The 23,686-nt window shown below is 42.2% G+C and overlaps 1 protein-coding gene across 1 annotated transcript in view; it reads left to right on the top strand.

Annotated features, from left to right (window-relative positions):
• Positions 1-20,789, top strand: part of atrn (attractin) — a 128,537-nt gene extending 107,748 nt beyond the window's left edge. Inside the window, exons 27-29 of the mRNA XM_030718251.1 lie at positions 4,761-4,868; positions 16,973-17,087; positions 19,887-20,789. Of these exons, the coding sequence (XP_030574111.1) occupies positions 4,761-4,868; positions 16,973-17,087; positions 19,887-20,011 (348 nt within the window). The 3' untranslated portion in view covers positions 20,012-20,789. The remainder of the gene's footprint in view (positions 1-4,760; positions 4,869-16,972; positions 17,088-19,886) is intronic.
• Positions 20,790-23,686: the final 2,897 nt, after the last annotated feature.

The following is a 23,686-nucleotide window of genomic DNA, read 5'->3' as shown; positions in this document are numbered from 1 at the left end:
ATTTTGATTTTACTGTTAGCAGAAGTCTGATCCATTTATTAAATTCAGAATTGTGTCTTGTTTCCCTTTAAATTTTTGTGTAAGTATGTGAACGCCCACGGACGTGTTCCCATACCTGTACACAGATCAGCCGCTACATTAAAACCACTTACCTGATACTGTGTATCTCCTCCTTATGACAGTGAAGCAAAGGAACAAAGAGCGAGAAATCAAAAGAACCTGATTTTTGCCTGTCACTGCTCCTGATGTGCACATGCACTCATACAACAGCATCCCTAAAACACACACACACACACACACACACACACACACACACACACGCGCGCGCGCGCGCGCGCGCGCGCGCGCGCGCACACACACACACACACACACACACAACAAATATCAGTTTTAACCCTGTGCGGTGGAAGAATGTGTGCACCTCTTTGCACGTTGTGTCACCACGAGCCCAGCATTCATCACATCCACAAAGGCTACATGTTTTGGCTCTCAGATGTTTCACACGGCGGGATATCTAATCATGACAAATCGAGACTCAGCACAATGAGTTGCTCATTTGCGTTTTCATTTGTTCTTGTGTGGTGGCTGCCGCAGTGAAGAGTGAAAAACTAAGACTGGGCACATCAGATGCTTAAGCCTGTTTTTATTTGTGTTCATGGTAATGAGGCAACTATCGCCTATTGTGTTTGGATTCATTCACACTTTTTGGGCGTCATTTTACTATTATACAGCACACCATTTCTATTTATAGGGCTTGTTTGCAGTTTTGCTTCTCATGACTGATTTGATTTATGGTTTCTTTCTGTTTGATGTGTGAGAGGTTTTTTTTTTTTTTTTGTATAAACCTCCTCAACAATGTTTTACCTCCTCCACGAACCGTCCTTTTATTACTGCCTTTTGTTAAGCGGTTTAATGTTTTATTAATTTGCAAATTTGCTATGACTTCCTGTTAGAAGAGCTTTGAGCTCACTTAAGCAAGCCATTTGAAAACTCCTGGAGAAAACAAGCTGTGCCAGGACCATCAATTCATAAAAAAGTGAATGGCCATGCGGTTCGTTAGGAAATGTGAGTAAAAAGGAAAATGATGAGTCATTCGTGCAGGCGGTATCCAGGTAACTGTTAGGCAGCGTCTATCAGATGAGATTAAACTGTCTGCAGTCATTCCACAAAGTACTTCTGAAAATGCACATGTTCTCACCATCTGGGGTGTGTGTGTGTGTGTGTGTGTGTGTGTGTGTGTGTGTGTGTGTGTGTGTGTGTGTGTGTGTTAGTGCTGACCCTCGTTTGTGACACCTGTTATAATGAGGATTTTAATATATACCAGCTATTTTTTTATAACAAACTCAATATTTTTGATACCAGTTATAATACTAAAGAATGACGAATAATGACAATTTTCTCCCCAGCTGAAGGCATTAGATGTCTTTTGTTTTGTTTTTTTTCGTTTGTTTGTTTGTTTGTTTTGGGGGTCAAAAATAGTCTTATTGAATTGAGGGGTGAAAAAAAGAAAAGGGAAAATTAGGAAATGTTTTGTTTTTGATGCATTTCTTAATGCTTATTATCACAGTTGTGAAACATTTCTATTCATTTATTAACTGGTCCCTGACAGACTGCAGGAAAAAAAAATCGAGGTTGGATAATAAGGAGTGTGTCTTTTAATATAAAGCTAGTACTAGGTGACAGTTTCAAATTGGCTTTTCATAAATATTTGAATCCCTAGCTGTGATAATATAGAAGAAAATCTACCTACTGGTGCAATTATTTGTAAAACTCACTTATTAACATCGTGTTTTTTGTGTATTCTGTATAATAACTCTGGAAAGTGGTAATATGACAAGTTATGGTTTTATGAGCAGAGTAACTGCCCCATATATCAAGGCTAGACAAGAATGGTAAAAATTTCCTAAAATGTTACCATATTAAGGTAAAACCATTACTTTAAAAGCTGCGACTCCAGAAAATAGCTCCTCCTATCCCAGCTGTTAAAACAGAGGAGATTTGGATATGGGCACACATCCACAGATACATACAAGAATTTAATGAGCTGGCTTACGCCACAAAGAGAATCCGGGACATTAAATTTAGACCCCTTTTTCTTCATTTGGCTTTAATATACAAAGAAAGAGAGACTTTCCCTCGAGCTATTTCTGCGTCCCGTATTAAGAATATCATTATAAGGCGTCACATTTAGGGAGAAAGTGCTAACATGCCAATAAAGAGGATCGACGTCCTCCGAGACGATGAAAACACTCAGCATATCAATTGAAAGCTGTTGAGGGGTTCACAGAAGGATCAGCATCCTCTGTCACATCAGTACCATGTGTGACGTCTGCTTTGTGTGTGCGTTCAAGTTGAATTGCAGCTCTGCCCTTTACTTGCACTTCTTTTGGCAAGACCTCGCTGTACTGAGACGGAGGCCGCTGGACTGTTCTTTTTATTATTATTATTTTATATTACTGTTTATGTTTCAAACAAATGATCAATTAATCTCCACAGTTCCCTTTGATTTATTCATTTATCTTCATTTCTGTCAGTATTGTTCCTGCTCTCGGGACCGTTGCAGGTGTTTTCGTTTCACACGTGCTGCTGCTGGTGTTCAGGTCCTGGTTCCTCGATGGTTGAGGGGGTTTGTTTCTGTACTCGCAGCACTTTGGTTGCTTTGACAGTTGAAGACACGGGTGCGTCACCTTGTTTACTGTTGTCTCTGGCTTTCTTCAACCTCGTGATCTGTATCTCTCCTTGCTGTGACCTACCTTTCTGCTGCTCGCGCTCGGCGTCTTTCACACTGTTGCAGTCCCCATCATTCACCTGGCCCATTCTTCTTATTGCACTTCTCCTTATTTCCTTGTCCAATCTTATTCTCTCAGCTACTGTTTCTTGTCCCTTTCCTCCTCCTTTTCCTCCTCATAATCGCCTCCCTCCTCCTCTTCCTTTGGCCAAGGTCCATGCTATAAATCAGAACAAAATGAGACTGTGCGTCTGCCTTGCAGTGGAGGAAAGTTACTAAAAAGTTACTCATGTGTACTTTTAAGGTACTGTACTTGTCGTTGATTGTCACCATTAAGAGTTTGTACTTCTGACCACTAAGCAGGGTGACTTAGAAATACTGGCTTTAGTATTCTGTGGGTTTTATGTGTAAAATATACTCAGCACTAAAAAAAAAAAAGTAGTTAAAATAAGTTATACTTCTATAAGCTACAATACTAAAATGTTGGGAAAAACTTTCCATTGAGGCAAACTTTGCAAATAGTTTATACTAGATACTTCTTGCCTTATTTAATAGATTATATATCAGTTTTAAGATTTTATTAAATCTGCCTTTTGTGTTCTGAGCAAATGTTTGAAGTCATTGATCCAAATCAATCATTACTGATTTATAAAATGCAAGTCTGCCATTCTGGGTAATGAATTCTTTTCATACTCAAAGCTCCACTGATTTAACATTTAAGTTTACAAAGGAATTGATGGATGCATCTCTGATTTAACACACAATCGCACTGCTAGGCAGCACACTTAGCAACCAGATGGTGGGACAGTGACGTATTTACTAGAGAAAGAGGCAGATATTTCTGTCAGAGTCAATCTGGTTCTTGTATTTATCAAGAGGTCGGGTGGGGGATTTATTAATTTGTCTCCTTGCCCGTTTAATGTTTAAATAAGCCCCTCACGTCCTCGTCACATGAGCTTTAAATCCTGATTCGGTGTCTGCTGTCACAGACATGTCAGCATCAGCAAAGGTAGATGTCACAGTCAGTAATGTTATCTGAAGTGGTAACATCATTATGAGGTCACGGAAGATTGCGGCACTGACTGTGAGAATGTTGCACCTGCCACATTTGAAAAAGATCAGTCAGACAGATGTTTGATTGATTTATTAGGCTGCTGGTTCTCAAACTGTAGGACGGGATGGTCGGGTGCCGCTGCAGGAAGCGTGTGGATTACCAGGAGCTAAATATAAAGTCACAGCGGGTTGAACGAATATGATTTATGTAGGGAAACAGCATTTTTTGTACAGTCATTGTGCTAACCTTTATTTCACTGCATGGAAGAAAGTGAGAACCGCTGCATTAGTGGAAAAAAGTCCCTGAACGTGTCTGCTGCTGCAAATGAACAAATCGAGGGAGCTTGGTGAGCAGAGTAGGGCTACCTGCTGGTTTCATTACGGTGCCTATGTTAACCATAGTGTTTTTCCACAGATTGACAGTTTAGAGTTTTGTGGTGTCGGGCGGCGTGGCTGCAGTTTGTTGACTCAACGGTTCATGCGCAGGAAATCGGTTGTTGTGAAAGCGTAACGAAAAACAACTGTGAGCCAAAACACGCGACGCACTCGTCCAAAAGACTTGAAGCTTGACGCTGCCCTCCCTTTGGTCACGAGCAATGCACTCACCAGGTGTGAAATCACACTTCACACGAGCAAAGAACACACAGAGAGACGCGCACAGATTGTGTCTGTTCAGCCAAGTGGACACAAATGAAGTTAATGGCGGTCAGAGTAGACTTTTCACGCTTTTACTTCAGGAAACAATCTAAATACTTTCTGCCCACGCAGGCGTGTGTGTGTGTGTGTGTGTGTGTGTGTGTGTGTGTGTGTGTGTGTGTGTGTGTGTGAGAGACAGAGAAATGGTCCTTTTAAAAAAAAAAAAAAAAAAAAAAAAGACTCGACTCAGAAACATGAATGATGGACAGCTGTCTGGAGGTTGGACAGTAGACAGTATTTATTTGTCACTGACCTTCGCACTACTCCTCTTCCTTTTCCATAGCAACTGCTGAGGGAGATGCAGCAGATGGCCAGCCGGCCTTTTGCCACCATCAACGTCGCCTTGGAGACTGAGGAGGAGCCGCCTGACCTGATAGGAGGAAACGTCAAGGTGAGCACAACCTTTTCTTAAAGCAATCACCACAGAACCCCAGAGATCTCCTCTTTGTCTGGGTAGACGGGACCCCCCCAAGCGGGGAAGTCCCATCCATCTTTGCCGGTGTCACTCATCTTCCCTCGAGTGGGAGCTCAGTCTTACATCTTTTGGCTGCGGTTTGATTGCAGTCAGTGAGAGATGCACGTCGTCTGCTTTACGTCACTGTTGGCTCTGAAGATTTTTTTTTTTTTTTTCCAGGTGATCTCATTAGTTTTCAGCAAGCCAAGAAGGCCAAATTGAGCTCTTTTATGAAGACGAGTTTGAAGTGTACTGCAGGTCTAGTACGCCTAATGAGGGTCAGTGCAGTATGCATTGGCCGGGACAGTGTGAGGGCTGGATGATGATGAAATTGGGCTCCCAGTGAGTAACGCAGCACATTACACCAGTTATTTCCAGGTTATGTGGGTAGCCTGTGAATTCTAATGGGAATGAATTCAGTTAACCCTGGAGTTAAATACATGCAGACAAGAATACGTTAATGCTGATTAAAACTGTACTTAAAAAACAAAAAGAAAGACGAGTTTCTTCCCACATTGAGAGATTCTTCATTTGAGGAAAAATAATTAAATAAATTTACACCTTCTTGCAGGACGTGTTTGCAGGCATGAAAATGGAAAAATTAGGGGGCAACAATAAAATTATGACTCATCTTACCAAACCCAGTCAGACTAACAGCGAAATTGAAGGTAGCAAGTTTTGTCAACATGATTCATTAATTTTGCAGTGAAGTATTAAAACTGGTAAAGATTCAGTTTTTGAGAAGGTTTGTTTGTTTGTTCATTTGTTTGTTTAGTGCTTCAGGCTAGTTAGAAAGAAAAATTTAAAAGACAATTATTACTAATGCCTGAAGTGTGGCTAATATTGATTTACCTTGCTTGTGTGTGCGTGGGTGTGCGTTGTGCATGATCATGACAGAATGTGGTTGTAACGGGAACTGCCTTTAAAGGCAGTTTGCAGTACTTGTGACCGTACGCGCACTGCAGCGCTGAACATTTGTAGACATGATGTGATGGACATTCGTGTGCAAATGCCTAATGCAGCTTGATCATCACTTAATGGTCTTGACCCTAAAAGCACTATTGGATCACATCAGTGTTATGACCAATTTGTGCAGGTAATAATTTACTGGCAGCAGAACCAAATGGTGTATTTCCAGTAGTGAGAATGCTGCTGATGCAGACCATCTCCTACATGTGAGAACCAACGACTTCAGACAAAGTCGTGACTCGATTATCCTGACATTTTCAGGAGTCCACGTGTGAAACCAGCTTATGTCTGTTTACAGTTTTAAATTGATAGCTTTCCAACTCTGCAAGATGGATCACATCTTTAGTTGAGATCAACCGTGCGAATTATGGCTGTGCTGAAAAGAAATCTGTATAGAGAGTAAATATTGTAGTAGTAGACGGGTAAATTTAAACGTAAAGGTCAAGGTGAAGTAGAGACGGAGGTTTAGAAGACTTCATTATAGAGAGGAGTTTAACGCGCCCGGCAGAGGGGAAGTCGGAGTGGATTTAAATGCAGATACTGAGAATGGGTGCACCAGCAGAAAACATTTAAAAGCAGGAATTGTGCACTTATAGAAATTGCAGTTTAGTATACGACGGGCACAGAGCCGCAGGCGGTATACCTGTGACTGTGCGCTTTGTGATGAATGACCCCTGAATGCAGATGCAGTGCAGAATTATAGGACTGTTTTAGCAGGGTACCTCAGGGCCCCTCGGCTCTGACAGGGTCCATGCATCTCAAGGGGCTTGGATCATGAGCACAAGGTTACTTCTAGCAAAGGCTGCAGGAGCCCCTTGGGAAGATCAGCAGCTAATCAAATCCCTGCTTGAACAGAAACTATGCCGCCTCTTCACTTCTCTACCCCTCTGTCCTTTGTCCTCAGTTCTTCTCTCCTCTCCTCTTCTCTTCTTTCTTTAAATGTTCCCTTCTCTACCCCCTCCTCTTTCCCCGTGCTCCTTTTCTTCCTCTTCGTTTCTTCTTTCTTCAGTCTTCTTCTGCTCTTCTTTTAACTACTTTGTGATTTACCATCTTTTACTTTTTTTTTGCTTTTATCTTCATTTTATTCATTTTCCTTTCTTTGGTTTATTATTCACCCTTTTTCTTTCTTGTCTTTTCTTTTTTTTTAATGTCCTGTTTTCATCTCTTCTGTTAATCTTTGCTTTTATTATCTTATTTCATCTTTCCTTTGTCTGTTCTTCATCATAATTTCCTTTGTTAGCCTCTTCCACTGTTCTCTGTTTTGCAGCTTGGCCCCACTTCCTATTTTTTTTTATGCCCTCTCTCCTCTTTTAATGTGTTCTTGTGTTTTCTTCTTTTTGATTTTTCTTTTTCTTTTACCCAGCACTGCTTCTCTTCTTTCCTTTTACTCTTTTTTTTTTAAAACTTGTCTTTCATTTATTTATTTTCTTATTCTTTATTCTAATCTAATCTGTATATTTTCCCATTGTTGTATTTATGTTGCTGCTGCTTTTCTTGTCTTCTCATATTTTCCCTTCAGTTTTGTCCTCTGTTTATTTTCACATTTTTTTCTCCATTTTGTTTTGTCCTTTGCTTCCTTTCTTTTCTTTTCCTGCTCTTGACTCCTGTCTGACATCCTTACTTTACTATAGTGTCCTCCTCTAATTTACCAGCCCTTAACCGATCCTATCAGCTATCTGGGGTTTTCTGTTGGCCTTATCTGTTTTGTTTTGGTTTGTTTGTTTGTTCTTCCTCTTTGTGTGTGTTTATATGCATTCTGCGTGCACCCCTGTGTGTTCTTGTGCTGTTGTACTGTGGTTGAGAAAGAAAAGGCGCTGCAGAATTAGACCACCTCCTCCTCCTCCGTCTCTGCATTACCTTTTCTTCTTCCAGCTCTGGTCTTTTTTTCCCCTTCTATTCTTCCCAGCCTGCTCTCCTCCTCTCCATCAGGGCAGGAGCAGCCCAGGAGCAGAGATCCAATTTAGATCTTCCTCCTCAGCTTTCTGTGCCTTAACCTGCTCAGACAGTGAGTGCGCACTATCCTATCTCCTCCCAGTTCAGATTGAGCGACTCGGAGCAGGTTCTTCCCCTTGTTTCCATGCTGTTTTATCAGGATGCTACAGTTGTGTATTAAGGCCCACAATCTGAGTATACAGGAGGCCAGCCGCCACACAGCAAGCTCAAGATCATTAAAGTTGTTTATAGTCGCAATGGGAAGTCCAAACTTGCTCCGCCGATGAGATATATTCACTCAGCTCCTGCCAAATGGAGCCTGCGGTCCCAGCATAGCAGGCAGATGATTACCTTTGTGACGCCTTCTGCTCTGCTTTTATTCATAGATACTGTGGGACGAGAGGAATCAGGACATACGTGGCAACAAAAAAATGTTTGCTATTGGGGAAAAGTTTTGTTTTATCTAACACCATTCTAAGCTGCAGGTCTGGTGCATTCTGCTAATCTTGGTGTTTGGTGTTGGAGCTCCAGCGTTTCAGGTCTGTGCGTTTTCTTTGCTTGTTTTGGCCAGCAAATTGTTTGGGGTTGAGTGTGTGCCAGTGTATTAAAGATGTTGACAGCCATTGCTATCATTAGTCATCTGTTCTAATAAAATTAAAATGCAGTTGGTACTATTGTACATGTACGTACTTAACACCCGGGGTTACACTCTGTCCAGTGTGGTTTCACGTCACTAGTCCATGCCTATGACTTTGGTTCGATTGTGAACCAAAGTCATAAGGTTCACTGAAATATTAAGTACTGTGCAAAATCTTTGAGCCACCCCTCATTTCTTTATATTTTGCTTACAAGGTGCCAGACCTCAGAATTTTTTAACGTGGTCTTGAGCAACAGGTCTCCAGACTTTCTGATCTTTCAAAGCATTTCTTTGGACATTTCCTGGTTTTTCGCTCATTTTCAGTCCAGTCATTGGACCTGATCATTCTCAGTGTTTGTCTTAACCTCGAAACCATTCAAGGATAAAAAGGGCATCTAACTCAAGAACTAGTGTTGTATCTTTTTGTATCTAAATTGTATCTTTAGGCACTTTCAGGCACTGTTCTCATTTCTTTAGTTGAATCTATTGAGGAAACTGGACCAGTGGCAGGCCTAAAGAACTATCTCCAGCAGATGAACAGTACCTGAAAGTCATGTCCTTAATAAATAATAAAAACAAAACAAAAAAAAACCCAACAACAACAAAGACCTGACACAGGACCTGAGAGACACACCTGAACATTCAGTTTATCTAGCTCCTGTTTGCTGAAGCCTCATCAGCCATGGTCTCAGTGGAGGGGTGGCTGTCAAGAAGCCAAGAAAAGGAAAATGAGGAGAAAAGGTTGAGGTGTGCCAAACTAAAATGAGTGGCAACAGGTCTGATGGAGGGATGTTGTCAAAGTTGGTTAATTATGAATGGAGAGGAGGACCATCAGAATTGGCTTCACCATGCAATACAGTAAAACTGCATTTATAATAATTCCACTATAAATCCAGTAAAAGTGTACCTGGATAGAAAAAACACACAGTGGAACACACTCGGGCACAGACTGGGTCTCAACAGTGTTGAAACAGTGTTGGATCAGTTTGACAGAGAATGGAACAAAAGATCCAAAGTAGAGTTTTTGGAGCCCATCATGAAGCCCTTTTTTTCCCTTTAATTAATGGAATCATCCTTTAAAATCTGCATTTTGTATTTACTGGGGTTATCTTTATCTAATATTAAAATTTCTTTGCTCTGTGACAAATATTCACGAAAACGAGACCTCAGAAAGCTGGGAAATACTTTTTAACAACACTGCATGCTTACATAATATTTCCATATATGCTCGCACATTCTGATAAATTGCTGCACCTAATTCCCAGCAAAATATAAAGAAATGAAATTGAAATTGAACAGAAATTGAATAGAAATTGGCTCAAGGCTTTTGCACAGTACTGTACGTGGATGAACTTTTCTGGAGTATTTAGTGTAATGCTGCCATTACAGGCTGCCAAACATTCTTTGGTGAAAAGAAACCGACTGAATATGAACTCAGAGTTGGCTTAGTGGAAGTGGCTGTACTGTACCTGGGGAGTCACAGCAGCAGAGAGGCTGACTTGCTCTCGTTGCTGCTAAGGGGAAACTGTACCCCGGCTACTGCTAAAGTAAAGATGAATGCAGCGGATGAAAGCGGAGCAGCATGCAGCCGCTTTGTGTGCCCACATCAATGCGTGCACGTGTGTGTGGGCAATCCTTCCTACTGGGCTAATTAGTGGAGGTAATTTAACAAAACCTTTTGCCGCTCTGCCTGGCCACTCTAGATAACTCTCCAGAGTGGTGGCTGGTGAGGGAAGTTGGACGGAGGGGGGGGGGGGCTTCAACACTATGTAACACAGGGATCTGCTGGGGAATGTTATTAACATGCAGCTTCTGAAGAAGACCACAGAAAGAGACACCTCCTTTGGGGAACATCTTAGGCAAAGACAAAGCACGCTCAAAGAGTTTAAAAGGATGGATAATTGAATTTTTCAAGGTGTTGTGTTTTGATCCCCCCCCCCTCCCCCTTTAATGTCTGCACAGGACAAAATAAAGTGTATGTTGTGGAAGATAAACTGGGTGTGTGTTTGTGCCCCCCCCCCCCCCCCCCCCCCGTTTTGTTTTTGTCAAAAATAGAAAGTGAAGCACCTGCCTTGTAGCCTCAAGTTGAAATTGAGGTTGTACATCAGATGCAGTCCTGATGAACACTGTAATTGACAGTGAAACAAGGCCTTTTGAAATCAAAATGATCCCATTGTTCATCTCACATCAGTCTGATGGCAAGTCTCTTCCAATACCATGCTTATTTGCAATACCTGCTCCCTCTTCAGTCTGAATGCGGGACGCCGCTGCTCTAAAATGAGAAACGACACGAAAACAAGTCAGAAGCTAAGAGCAGCTTGCAGCTGCTGCAGTGGAAATTGGACTTGGCAGACAAGTCTTATGACAGCTCTAAGCTGTGAAATTAAAAGCTGCTAGTCTTTTTCTTCTTTTGTTTATTTATTTTTACACAGAATACAGATGTGTTCAAGCCATCACGGCACCACTTATTTTATTTATTTATTTATTTTTCAATTTGTAAACACACTGGATGAGAAATACATTTTGCCCGAGGCAAAAACAGACCTGTGGACTGGAGCAAACCCAGCCTCGGTGAAGGGCTGCTGGCAAGGCCAAAATAATTGTTTCATCTTTTCTTGCACCGAGGGATCGAGGAGCAAAATTAGCCAAGTGTGATATTGCACTACCTTATGTTGTATTGGTTGTCAGTTGTCAGTATTTTTATTCCCATTTCTTTTAGCAACCCATGTCAGCTGAATATAATGATGTTCTGGCACCCTGATTTTGAAAATGGGAAGAAATGATCCTTATAGTGAGTGCTTTGTTGTCTTATCTTGTTATTGAGTCATCACTCATTTATCACACAAAGCTGTAAAGGATATTAAGGGTTTTTTTTTTTCCCTGCCTTGAGGGAAAATATTGGCTTTTACTTTAATCAAATGAAAAATAGGATGCTTTTATCTGGTTCTCTCCCACCTCTCTTGTGAGTCTTTAAATTTGCTTTTCTAAAGTGCCTTTGGAGCGATATGGAAACCTTTCTGGCTGCGTCCCACAGTACCCTTAACATAAATGAAATTAATATTTACTTCAAGTTACATCTTATTTTTTCCATTCTCTATAAAAACATACATTAGCTCTCATCCATTTTTATTTTTTTTTAATTGGTTGTGCTGTTAAAAGTTGCTCCACTTTTTCTTCGGGTGCTCCAGGGAATTGGTCTTAATCCAAATCAAAGAGGTGATTTTTATAATCGCAACACTGACAAACTCACCACACACACACGTGTGTTAAAGATGATGTCTGTGCTGGGAGCTTGACTAGATTTACCATCGAAATGATCACTCAGAGAATGACTCTTAATTTTTCTCTGAGCGCTCAGCCTCTGTCTGCATGCTCACTCACGGAAAGGTACTCAGAGAGAGGTGTGCCTATAAATAGTATAATCTACCCTTACTGCTCTAGTTGATCATCAGCTGATTCCTGATTGGTTAATACATGCCATTTCAGACAGAACAGTCAGGAGTTTGAGTAAAACATGTGCAGTTTTGCAGCCTCGTGTCTGACACGGGATGGAGAGGATTAGCAGTAGTAGCATGCTTACAGTTCCCCCAATAAGCACAGGTGCTGGGAGGCAGGGCTGAAAGTGTTTGTCACAACATGTAACAGCTTTAAATACACTGTATCGCCAAAAGTATTCACTCACCCATCCAAATCACTGAATTCAGGTGCTGGGCCAATCACTTCCTTAGACATGTTGGAATTTTTCATGCTCCCAACTTTGTGGGAACAGTTTGGGGATGGCCCCTTCCTGTTCCAACATCAGTGCACAAAGCAGGTCCATAAACACATGGATGAGTGAGTTAGGTTGAGGTCAGGACTCTGCAGGCCAGTCAAGTTCTTCCTTTGGGATGAATTAGAGCAGAGATTGAGCCAGGCCTTCTCGCCCAACATCAGTGTCTGACCTCACAAACACGCGTCTGGAAGAATGGTCAAAAATTCCCATAAACACTCCTAAACCTTATGGAAAGCCTTCCCAGAAGAGTTGAAGCTGTTACAGCTGCAAAGGGTGGCCAAAATAATATTAAACCCTCTGGATTAAAAATGGGATACCAGTTAAGTTCGTGTGTGTGAAGGCAGACGGGTAATTGTGTTTGGTCATATAGTGCAGTGGTCCCCAACCTTTTTTGAGCCGCGGACCGGTTTAGTGTTAGAAAATATTTCCACGGACCGGCTTTTAAGGTGTGGCGAATAAATACGTCAAAATAAATGATACGACCATAACCAAGTGTGATATTTTCTACGTATAATAATAAAAAACGGGAATCCACTTTGTATTCGTATGCAACTCTATCAGCAGCGTTCTCGTAACATCCCGCCTCAACATGAATAACAGGCTCTCTGCCCACAGCGCTCCCTGGTCAGCTGTTAGAGCCATGGTAAAACATGCCTTCAAAATAAGATACACCGCAAAAACAAATACAGTAAAAATAACCTCAGTCGGATTCAAATGGCCCAGTTTGGGGTCTATTATCGAATTTCGCTGCAATGGCTTCTGCTTCATCTATGAATTTGCTTCTGCAAATTTTATAATCTGAAATTTTACTCGTAAGTGCAAGTTTGTAGCTGCACTTGCCACGATTGTCCCCGGTGAAATGAACTGATATAAACACTAAAACAATTTCCAGGCATTGTTAGTGTGTGTGTAGTTGTGCATGAACGAGCCGATGCATGGAAGTGGGCGGACAGGAGCTGAGGAGGGTTTTAGCGCTAAACTCATCCAGTTTATGCGATCACATTTAACTGGAAATTTATTACAATGGGACCAGATTTTTCATCCGAGGTAGGTGAATATCCGACGGATTTATGTGATGATTTTATTGGAATTAATGTTAGGAAAATCAGGACCTGCAGATGCCATCCAACTAGAGCGAAAACCCGATTTGTGCGACTTCGACTTAGGTGATTTTTACTGTATAAAGCGCATGAAAAATACAACTCACCATAACACTGAATCAGTGTAAGCCCCCTGAGCTTGTTTCTCTGATACTCATTTTTGCTGGCTTCTGGTTTGACTGGGTTCGGCCGATTTCACATGGAGCGTGGCTGCAGAGCCGCGGTGTCAAGCGCTGGAGAGTCAGTTTGATGGCTGGGTCTACCTCACTGCTATCCCCGGTGTTGATAAATAAAAATGGTAAATGGACTAGTTCTTACATTTTCTACTCTTGTTGAGCACTCAAAAATTTAAAGAAGCGTTATGTAGGTCAACCAACCGATTTCGTTAGACAGGCCTGAAGGGAAGTAACGGAGCGAATCCGCCCATTTTTCAAAATAAAATATAGTTTAGGCGCAGATAATAAGTAAAACGGAAATAATTTAAGTTATTTATTCTTTATGTGCGGCCCGGTACCAAATGTCCCACGGCCCGGTACCGGTCCACGGCCCGGGGGTTGGGGACCTCTGATATAGTGTATCTTTGTTTTCACTGTTAAGATGTTTAGTGCTCATTTATAAGAAAAGTCTGTTAGTCTTTTAAATGAATACATATAAAAGTGTAATGTAGAGTCAGTCAAATGGCTTTTACTATATATAATCATGTTGATTACGTTGAGTATATTTTTCTTAAAATATGACTTTTTTTTTTTGTCCTCGTCCAGAGAAATTTGCTCTCACCTGTTAGTGTTTTTTTTTTTTAAACATTTCTTTGGTAGGGACGATAAATACTTCAGTGTAACAGGTGGCTGTCAGCACTGCCTTTCTTCTTAGAAACAGTTTTCTTTGTTTATAATAATTACATTTTGAAAGCAATATAACAAAGACAAACAAGAGGCAGAAGAAGGGAGTGAAAGAACTTTTTTCCCCCGTTTTTAATGGAAAACATTACATGGAGGAAGGAGCTCTGTCTTCTCTTTGATAAGCTGCTCTTAAGGTTTCTCTTGTCTGAGTCAAAGGTCAAGCACTCTGGGATAAACTTGGCTTGATTTTAGCCTTCTGAAATTAGAGTTTAAAAAAAGGAGGCTCAAGGAGGGAGCTGAAGGAGAAGAGAGAGGAAAATATCTGATCTTATTATCTTTGGGCCTCTTTGTCTACATTAGTCAGATTAATTTCAGTCACAACGTTACAATAAGTTATGGTTAAAATTCCAGCATGTCAGAGTCGAGAAGCAGCTCATAGTTCTGGTGTCTGGATATTTAGTTGCTGCTGCTTGTTTGACTGCAGTGTTTCCAGTGGATGCGTCTGAACTATTGTGTGTGAAACCAGTTTTTCTGTTTCGCTGGTTGCTATGCACGCATAGTATTAGTATTTTGGATGTTTTATTAAACTGATTATATATCATTGTGCATAATTTCTAAGTGCTGGATTCATTTGCCACATAATTAGAGTTTTGCGGCATTTGCGAGGCTCTCTTTGATGTTTCAGGTAGACTTATTTATTTTCTGTCACAATGTTACATCAGCTGGTCGGCTTGTTAAATGCACACGTCTGCAGGACATTGTTGACTTGCTTCATCGGGCCCTAAAATCACAGAGGAATTCGACAGAGATGTTTATCTCCACATGGCTTGCTGGGTGTCCAAGGATTTCCATCAGTTCCCGTCTTACCAGTCACTGTACATATACCATATATGTACAGTATAATCCATTCTGGTAGCTGAGTGGGTGCCATGTTTTGCCGCTCCTCATTTCCATAGCTGAGGTATAGGCTGCTTCATGCAAACCAGAGGTGCCCACCCTGAAAACGAGAACCATCGTTGATGTAAAATGAAGAAAAAGCATGGCTGATTTTGCACATGAAATATTTTTAGAAATGCATTTTGCTGGACAAAATAGTAAAGTGACTGTTTTGTAAATGTAAGAGAAAGTTTGCAAGTAACGCCCCCATGTTGGTTTTGGTCTGAAATCTGGGAGCAGAGTGTGTATTTGCAAGGTTGCATGAGGCCATAAGAGAGTGGGAGCCCCTGTCGATTATCTGTCATGACACTGTCTAGTGGCCTGCCCGTCAAGCTTCCAGTGCTGGGAGGCGCTGCGATCCCTTGCGTGCAAGAAGCCCCTTTGAGACATCGACCATAAGAGGGTACAGTTGTGTGAAAATGTTACAGGAGTGCTACCGTGTCCTACCCAGTCAAATTCCAGTCACTGCTTTTAGGGAAAAACTGATCTCATGGTTTATTCAGGCATGAGGCCGACATGTAAAATCACCAGCGCGTTTATTGAGTGTGGCGCGTGTCTAAAAGGGCGTGACGTTATCCACTAAGGCATACTGTATACAGTGCACATAATGGAGAATAAAACGCCCTTCTCTGTCAGATTGCCAGTTGTACAGATACACCTCTGAAAGCACACGTGCCATTAATAGGCAGACACGCATCTGTGGGGGCATAAACAAATACAGACTCCCTTCTGTTACAACATCAGCTGAACTGAATCCCCACTCACACACACACACACGTAGACACCCAGAGGCATCCAGGTCTTTGTGCCACTTCCCTAGCTACCTGTGAGACAGCCTGTGTATCCTGCTGGTATGAAAGGTAAGCCTCAGAGAGACGGAGCAGAGAATAAATGTGTAAAATGGGTCAGAGCCTGAATATCATTACTGCCCTGCTCCCCATGTGTATACTTACTGTGCCTGTGTGTGTATATCTGTATGTGTGAGTGAGACAAGCTGTGATGACTCTGTGAGTGGAAAAGCAAAACAAAGTGTGTATGTACTGCTGTATGTGCATGTTAAAATGCCTGTGCGCACGCGTGTGTGTCTCACTCTAGCTGCATTCCCACTTGGGGCGTTAAACTCAACTCTCCAGAGTGTAAAGACTGCCGTGGGAAGGATCTCAGCTTGTCTGTTTGGAAGGTTTTGTGTTTGAACACATTGAGAGGCAGTGTCAGTAGTGTGTGAAGCCGTGCCATGGCCCAATTTTTCTGTCCGGCTCAGGAATTCAAAAGGCAAAGCCAGAGAAACATGAGAAGTTATCTGTATGCAGGCAAGATGGTGGCATTCTTCATATCCTCTGTCAGAGTAAAACCATAAATATTGTACGAGGGTAGCAGCAGCAGATCTGGACAGTGTTTACTGGGGGGGGGGGGGGGGGGGACTCATCCCCACATATGGATGAGTTTCTGATAAAAAGGAGATACTGGTATTAGGGAGTCAGGTGTGTCAGACGGCCTGCGGCGACAGGACTGCACCGCAGACACAAATCTCCGTTCAGGTATCTCCACTTGATAGCCAGTCATTGCCAACGCTGCGCACACGCGGCATTGTCATGAAATTGTGCTCAGCTGGGGATTTTGAAGGTTGGAGGGGTGGGCAATTTGTGCCTGCAGATCAGTAGTTGCATCTCAGCACAGGATAAATTTTTTTGTGTGTGTGTGTGTGTGTGTGTTTCTATGCATGTTGCTGACACAAACAAGAACAGTAACAGTAAAGCCTCTGTTATCCACGGCTTTGAAAATGGTGTGTGTTCACCAGGATTTGAGAGGCTTGTGATGTCTAATTTTTTTTTTTCTTTTCCCTTTTCTTTCCACAGTCCGTCCCAAAACCCATCGCCCTCGAGCCTTGCTTTGGCAACAAAGCCGCCGTGCTCTCCATCTTTGTTCGGTTACCCAGGGGCACCGGCGGCATCCCTCCTCCAGGACAGTCTGGTAAGATGCAGCCTCTAAAATCCTTCACATGTTTTCTTTCCTGACTTGTTTGTTTGATTGATCTTCACTTTTTTTTTTTACATCATCTTTCCTTGATCTGACTTCCTCCCTGTGTTTTATGTACTATAGCTTTGGTTTTAGTTGAATCGTGACAATTTTGAGCCTTTCAGTCTCTTTTTAACTTGGTTCACTTCCCCTTTGTTTTGTTTTCCGACGCCGACTTTATGATCCAGCCTCCAGTGGATACACGCCCACATGCACACACCAGCTCCAGTTTTAAGAAAATTAAACCCGTGATATTGATGATTCATCTAGAGATTAACTGCATTTTTATTATATTTGTACCATGTAAAACTACAAAATACTTCCAAGTTAATGCATTTAATATACATGAATAACTTAACTAAAAGAAAATAATTAAAAACCGCAAACTCTCCCCAGTCCTCTTAGTGACCCCAATAAAACCCGTATACTTAACAGCCACAGCACTCCGTCATTCAGGCCATTTCTGTGTGCTTGTTCATCATCTCAAAACAGAAATCTGAATATGTGTTACAAATAAAATCTTGAGTTTCACCCACATTACAATGCAAGTGAGACATTGTGTGTTTTGTGCACAGTGACAAGCTATTGTGGAGCAACACTTTTTAGGTCTGTCACACTCGTAAATGTTAATGAAAGACCAGGGCAATCAAAAATAACAAGATTTTTAAATGGCTTAGGCAGAACTTGATTAGTTCCTTGATCAGGGATTATGGGATGTGCTCAGTAGTCCTGACAAAAATCATACACATCCATACTCATCCGTCTTGACAATAGTCTAATATGTTTACAGTAATTATTTCATAGTGACGCCATTGTTTTGACATGGATGTGTTGATTCTTAAAAATTCTTCAGCCTGAAAGCTGCAGTGCTGTCTCTGGTGTTCCTGTTTCTGCTCTTCACTCCCTGCTTTCTGTTTCTTTTTCTCTTCCTGTGGTGAAATGAAGGCTGCTTGTTGCCCTCCTTCTCATCTGTTTCCTTCCTTCATCCACTCTGTGTATTAGGAAGCATACTGCAGCTATATCCATGCAGACTCATTCTCGATCTCCTCATCCTCATTCTTGTTGCTTTAAAATGCAGTCTAGTCTTTTTCCTGTTTCTCTGTGCTCCCTTCCACCTTCTTTCCTTTCCTTTCCTTTCCTTTCCTGCCAACATTCTGACAGCACTGAGGATTGAGTCCATTACTTTCTCTCATCCTCTGCTCTGTCACTTGCTGTCTTTACATTCGCACCCATGCTTCATCTGTTTCCCTTATCTTTCTTTTCAAGATGCTCTGATAAGACCCAGCGCTGCATCGCTTACCTTTTCTTAGTTTTTGTTTCCTGTTCGCTTTCTTTTAGTGTCTCAGTAATTCAGCTTGCCTTTCTTTCAGTATTTTTTTCCCCTCTTCTGTGTTGTATAGCTCTTTGCCTCCCACAGTTGCAGTCCCCAGACCATCAGCATGCCTAAGGCCCTTATTAATTACCACATTGTCCTTTTGTCATAACAAAACTGCCGCGGCTCTCGATGGAGCTTTCCCTCGGGCAGCTTTTGTTGAGACCATGTTAGCCGTGTTCCTACCATCTCCTTGTACCCTGGGGGGTCTCCTGTTCTAATGCTTTTAACTTGTTTCCCATCCGCCGGCGTTGGTATCAAATCTTTAAGCTGTTTTCAGTTTTCAGCATCACATCCTTACAGCACATCTATTTTCAGCTCAGCTCATTTCATAATGGCTGCCCTTGTTACTCTGCAAACAACCAAGAGGATATCGCCTCTCTAGATTATCACTGATTTGCATCTTAGCCTCGTTTAGGTGATTTAAGCCATCCTGTACCCCTTTCTCAATCAATGAGAAAGCTAGTAGTTGCAGCGGGCTGTATGATTTCTCTGTATGTGATTCCCCGGCACAGCCGCTTTCTTTTTTGCCGTCAGCTATGTTTACTTGATTGGGGTAAATGCATCTAATATTGGTGATAAATGGAGTTTATTGGTATTTCATGGCTCAGAGAATATTAATAAATGTTGATGAAGTGTGGTGTAAGTTAATGATTGCCAGCTCCTCGTCTGCGTATGTGTTGTGAGTTGGAGCTTGCCTGTTTACTTTCCACGCACCAGCAGCTTTCCCACAATTAAGTATTTGAAGTGTAACCCAATTAATACTGGGTTTTTGAGACTGCCACCAATACATATATTTCAGTGTTTTGTTTAGTTTTTTAAATTATGTGATTTATTAGTCATTTTATTATGGCTCAACATTTTAGTACTCTATATCTAATGGAACTTACCTGCAATAATTGCCTCATTTATGGGTCAGTTTCTACTTTAAATTTGACCTGTTATCCTCCACATTTTTATTCTTGGACTCTTTTCGAGATTCTCAGTTAGCTCCTCTGCCCTTAAAGGTCGTCGTCCTTTTAAGCTCTCTTCTGATTGGCTGCCCCTCGCAGAACAAAAGATTTGAACAGCCTGTGGGTGGGGCTTCTGTGCTCATGGCCAGAGCTGTGTGCCTGAGGTGACCATATTAGGGGCTTCCCCTTTCTTTGATGGAGCAGTGCGAGCTTTAAGCTCACAAAGATTATTGCACATATTTGGACCTCATAATTTGAAACTTTGGACATGTGTTATATGTTATTACACCACTCTACACATTACGTAGGCCTATCCCATGGAAAATAATGAAAGGTGAAATTTTAAAAAAATGAATGAACAATTAATAAGTCTGTAGTTTTGTTTCTTTTTTCAGTTTTAACTAAACAAGTTCTTCTGTGTCTGTGTAGGCTTGGCAGTGGCCAGCGCACTCGTCGATGTATCTCAGCAGATGTGTGTGGGATACAAGGAGAAGTCTGGTGGACTGAGAAACCGTAAACAGCAGCCCACAGCGCAGCCATCCACCTGTATCTGACTGCATCCCCTGTCCTCTTCTACCATCCCAACACCCAAAGCTCTCCCATCAGCCCCCCGCCTCGGCCCCATCCTTCAGAGACTTCCGCCAGCTCTGTTCTGGCAGGGAGAGATGCATGCTGGGACGCAGGACTGGAACATTTTGATAAAGGGGCTGAGACATCTGGCAGACTGCAGCCTGAGAGGTCTCCCCCGTCCTCTCCTCCTACAGGAACGTTGATGCTTTGAGTCCCCTCGAACTGATTGAGAGCAACTAGACGCAGAGAGGGGGGAGGGAGGGAGGATGGGTGGGAGGCAGGGACAGAGCAGGTGCTGACCCCTCCCCTCCCCCTCAAAAAACATTTTACATTCGTCGACACCACCTCGTTAGTCGAGGCGGCCACGGCTTGCTGCTAGAAGAGATCCTTGTCTCATAGTTTTTGACAAAAAAATCCAGAGACTTTGCGACCCTCTATGTTCGCATTTTATTTAAGTTATTGTTGTTCATTGTTTTGTATTGTGTTATTTTGAAGACAGGAACAAACTGGACATTCTCAGCTGCACATGCACACACACAACCATAATACATACACTTGCAGCAAGCCCTTGTACCCATTTGTAGCCCATTGTCACCTGCTGTCATGTTCACAGCTCAGCACTGAGGGCTGTTGTCACTGGAGTCTTGCACAGTTTGGCCTCCGAGCAAGCTAACAGCATGTTCAGTCTTCCTTTAATGAGGATCCACTGTAGGAGGTTGCCTGTGTAGCCAAAGCCCATTTAAAGAGTGTGTGACATTTCAATCGGCCTATGTGTCTTCTCCTGCTGCCTACTCTGTGGCCTGTCTGAAGCTTCGCCTGCTCCTGTCTCTCCGGCTGCCGAGCTGCTGTGGTACAAAGCAGGACCACAGCAACGCCTCATCCATGCTGGCCGGCTGGCTGGATCGCCAGTGCAGTTGAAACTTTTCCAGCTAATTACACTTCCAGTTGTAATGAAAGCCGATGGCTGGATGCAGGGCTCTCTCACACACAGTTAAACAGCTAGTGGTAAAAAAAAAAAATCTTCTGGCGTTTAACGATTGTCCCTTTGGCAGAGCGGGGCCTCGAAACCCATGTGAAACAGGCTTCCTATAGATCATCTGACTCTGATTGACTGAAGTGATTAGGCTGAAGTTAGTGAGGGCTGCCAGGGCGACTGTTCAGCTCTGTGACTGTTGCCTAAGAAATCCATAGCCTCTAATTACTGCTCCCGTTTCCCCAAATGCAAAGCATCCCTCTTCCCCTCGGGATACCAGCATCTCTGCTGCTCTTATCGTGCCATTCAATTGCAATTGTTCCACATGTGTGATCTATCTACATCTGCGCAATTAGCCCATACAGCACTGATGTCTGTGTCCTTATTGATGCAGCTACAGTGGAGCTGCTAAAGCCAATGCTTAAATGGTACCGGGCCAACAACTGAACATAAAGTGCACCGTTTTTAAGCAGCCAGAATCTGAGTCAGTGCCTCTTTCCTTAAGAGCCCCTTTGTTAAATGGAACTTTTGAATTGGCCCCATGTCACAGGAGACCAGACTATTTATTCTGAAAGGCAAAAAATTGTCTCGTGAAATTATGTTGTCGTCTGGTCTCTCGTTTTTTTTCTTTACTTCTGTTACTTTTACCTGTTCGGCCCGCAGCCCTCATCTAAAATATGACGTCCATTTTTAAAGCAGCATTACTTCTTTTTGTCATCTGGGAAAATACAGAACAAAAAAACTGAGAGCGGGAGTTTAAAACAGAGCTGTCAAGTTTCTGTGAGAAGGCGTCAAATTAGCATTTGTGTCGCTTTGCTTTTGCTTTTTCTTTGTTTCACTGCTTCAGCCAGGCGTATACCAGGCTTACTGGTCATATTTGCAGTATATAAGTCGCACTGCAGCACTTAGAGGCCTTTGATATGTCAAGAAATGTGTCAATATAGAACATATATTCTATCTCCTCCTGTTTCAGAAGGTTGTAAACTTGCCGCTCTCTGAGAAGTGCAGTAATAGAACAATTTAAAAGCTTGCATTCTACCCTAAAGAGCTCGTTGTGTTTAGTTCCCGGCTCTCACATGTGCTCAGCATACTAGAACTTCACACCGCCTGGTTAAAGGGCACACTTTTAGCACTGGGAAAAGGTCAGAACAGAAAGCATGAACAAAGCTGACGTTCTGTAATTATAGAGTGGCGCATGTGCTCGCAACTCCAGCTCAGCAACCCCAGCGAGCGTCGCGGCGTGGAGAAATGGGCTCAGCTCATGCTCGTGCTTTGAGGAATCAAAGCGCTTCACCTGCAGTCTTTATCAATCACTTTTTCCTCTTTCCTCTGCAAGAATAAAGTTTGTTTTTTTTTAACCCAACCTGGATAGTTTTAGTTGTTTTTGCAAAATAAAATAACTGTTATTAGCTGAATATGGTATCCACAAAAAGTCCTTCTGAGTTCTGCAAAGTATTATATTTAGAGTTGTTTCTGTCCATTTGAAAACCCCCACCTCAGATGTTTGCCAGTTGGCCATCGACCATTTGGACGTGAAATTCAGTTCCAAAAATCCTGATCAAATGTGGTATGTTGGTAAAATGTTAGCTTCTGTGGCTGCAGGGAGAGAAATATGCTTTATCTGGTTCAGCTTCTGCTTAAAAGAAAGACTCTACAATAACCTGCAAAGCGAAAGTGTGACCGTGAGACGCAGCAAAAACATGGCTCGCAAAGTCCCGTTGACCCTCATCAAAAATGGTGACGTGCTCCTGACACTAAAATGCCTGAACTGCACATGAACTACATGCCTGTCTGTCCTCTGCACCATCAGCAGCTCTCAGATCTGCCAGCACCTTGTATATTAGATTTTCTGCAGGGTAACGTTTTCATTCCACAACGGTCTGCTTCTGTTTAACATAAAACACTAGCTGTTCATGAGGCTCGATTGCTTTACTGTATTCTCCAGTGGCAAAACTTATAACAGCAGTCATCTCCATCGTTGCAAATTTTATTTCGTTCCACACCAAACAGCAATCTCATTTTGCAGTGAAACTCTTCGTATGGATCTGGTGTGCGACTGCTTCAAGTGTACTGTAGTAATAATTTCATAAAGATTGTGTGTTTTTCTATAAATGAATGTAACATGAAAATATTGTCTGTGCAGCCAAGGTAAATCAGAAAACTGTAACTCGGCGAGGACGGTTTGTCAGTGTGATCGCCGCTTTCTTTTTGGCCGTTGGTGACAGGGCGGTGCAGTGGTTAATACAGACAGTAATCGTGGGCTCAGACCATTAAAGAGCCAGCTGTCACTTTTAAGTTGTGTTTTTATATTTTATTTTTTTTTTAGAAAGACACTGAGCTTGTAAAGAAGATGTAAGCTCTGTGTGCTCCCCAGTCAGCCCACTATGATCTTCTTCTACTTGATGGTTCAGACAAACATATCCTGTGTCAGATCCTGACGTCTTCATGGTTGTGTGTGTGTGTGTGTGTGTGTGTGTGTGTGTGTGTGTGTGTTTTCTTTAAACCTCTGTGGTATAATTGGCTTAAGACACTCAGAGACTACAGTTTCTGTCCTCACATCCAGCCAGTCTCTCCCCTTTTTTTGGAGTTGCAGATTACATGAAGCTTGTGTATCTGTAAACAGCACGTCACCCAAATTTGTTGTCCGCAGCTTCACACTGGGCTCCTACACACGTCCCAGGCATTC

Source organism: Archocentrus centrarchus, chromosome 22 (genome assembly GCF_007364275.1).
Source record: "Archocentrus centrarchus isolate MPI-CPG fArcCen1 chromosome 22, fArcCen1, whole genome shotgun sequence".
NCBI lineage: Eukaryota > Metazoa > Chordata > Actinopteri > Cichliformes > Cichlidae > Archocentrus > Archocentrus centrarchus.
This window is presented reverse-complemented; position numbering and strand designations above follow the sequence as displayed.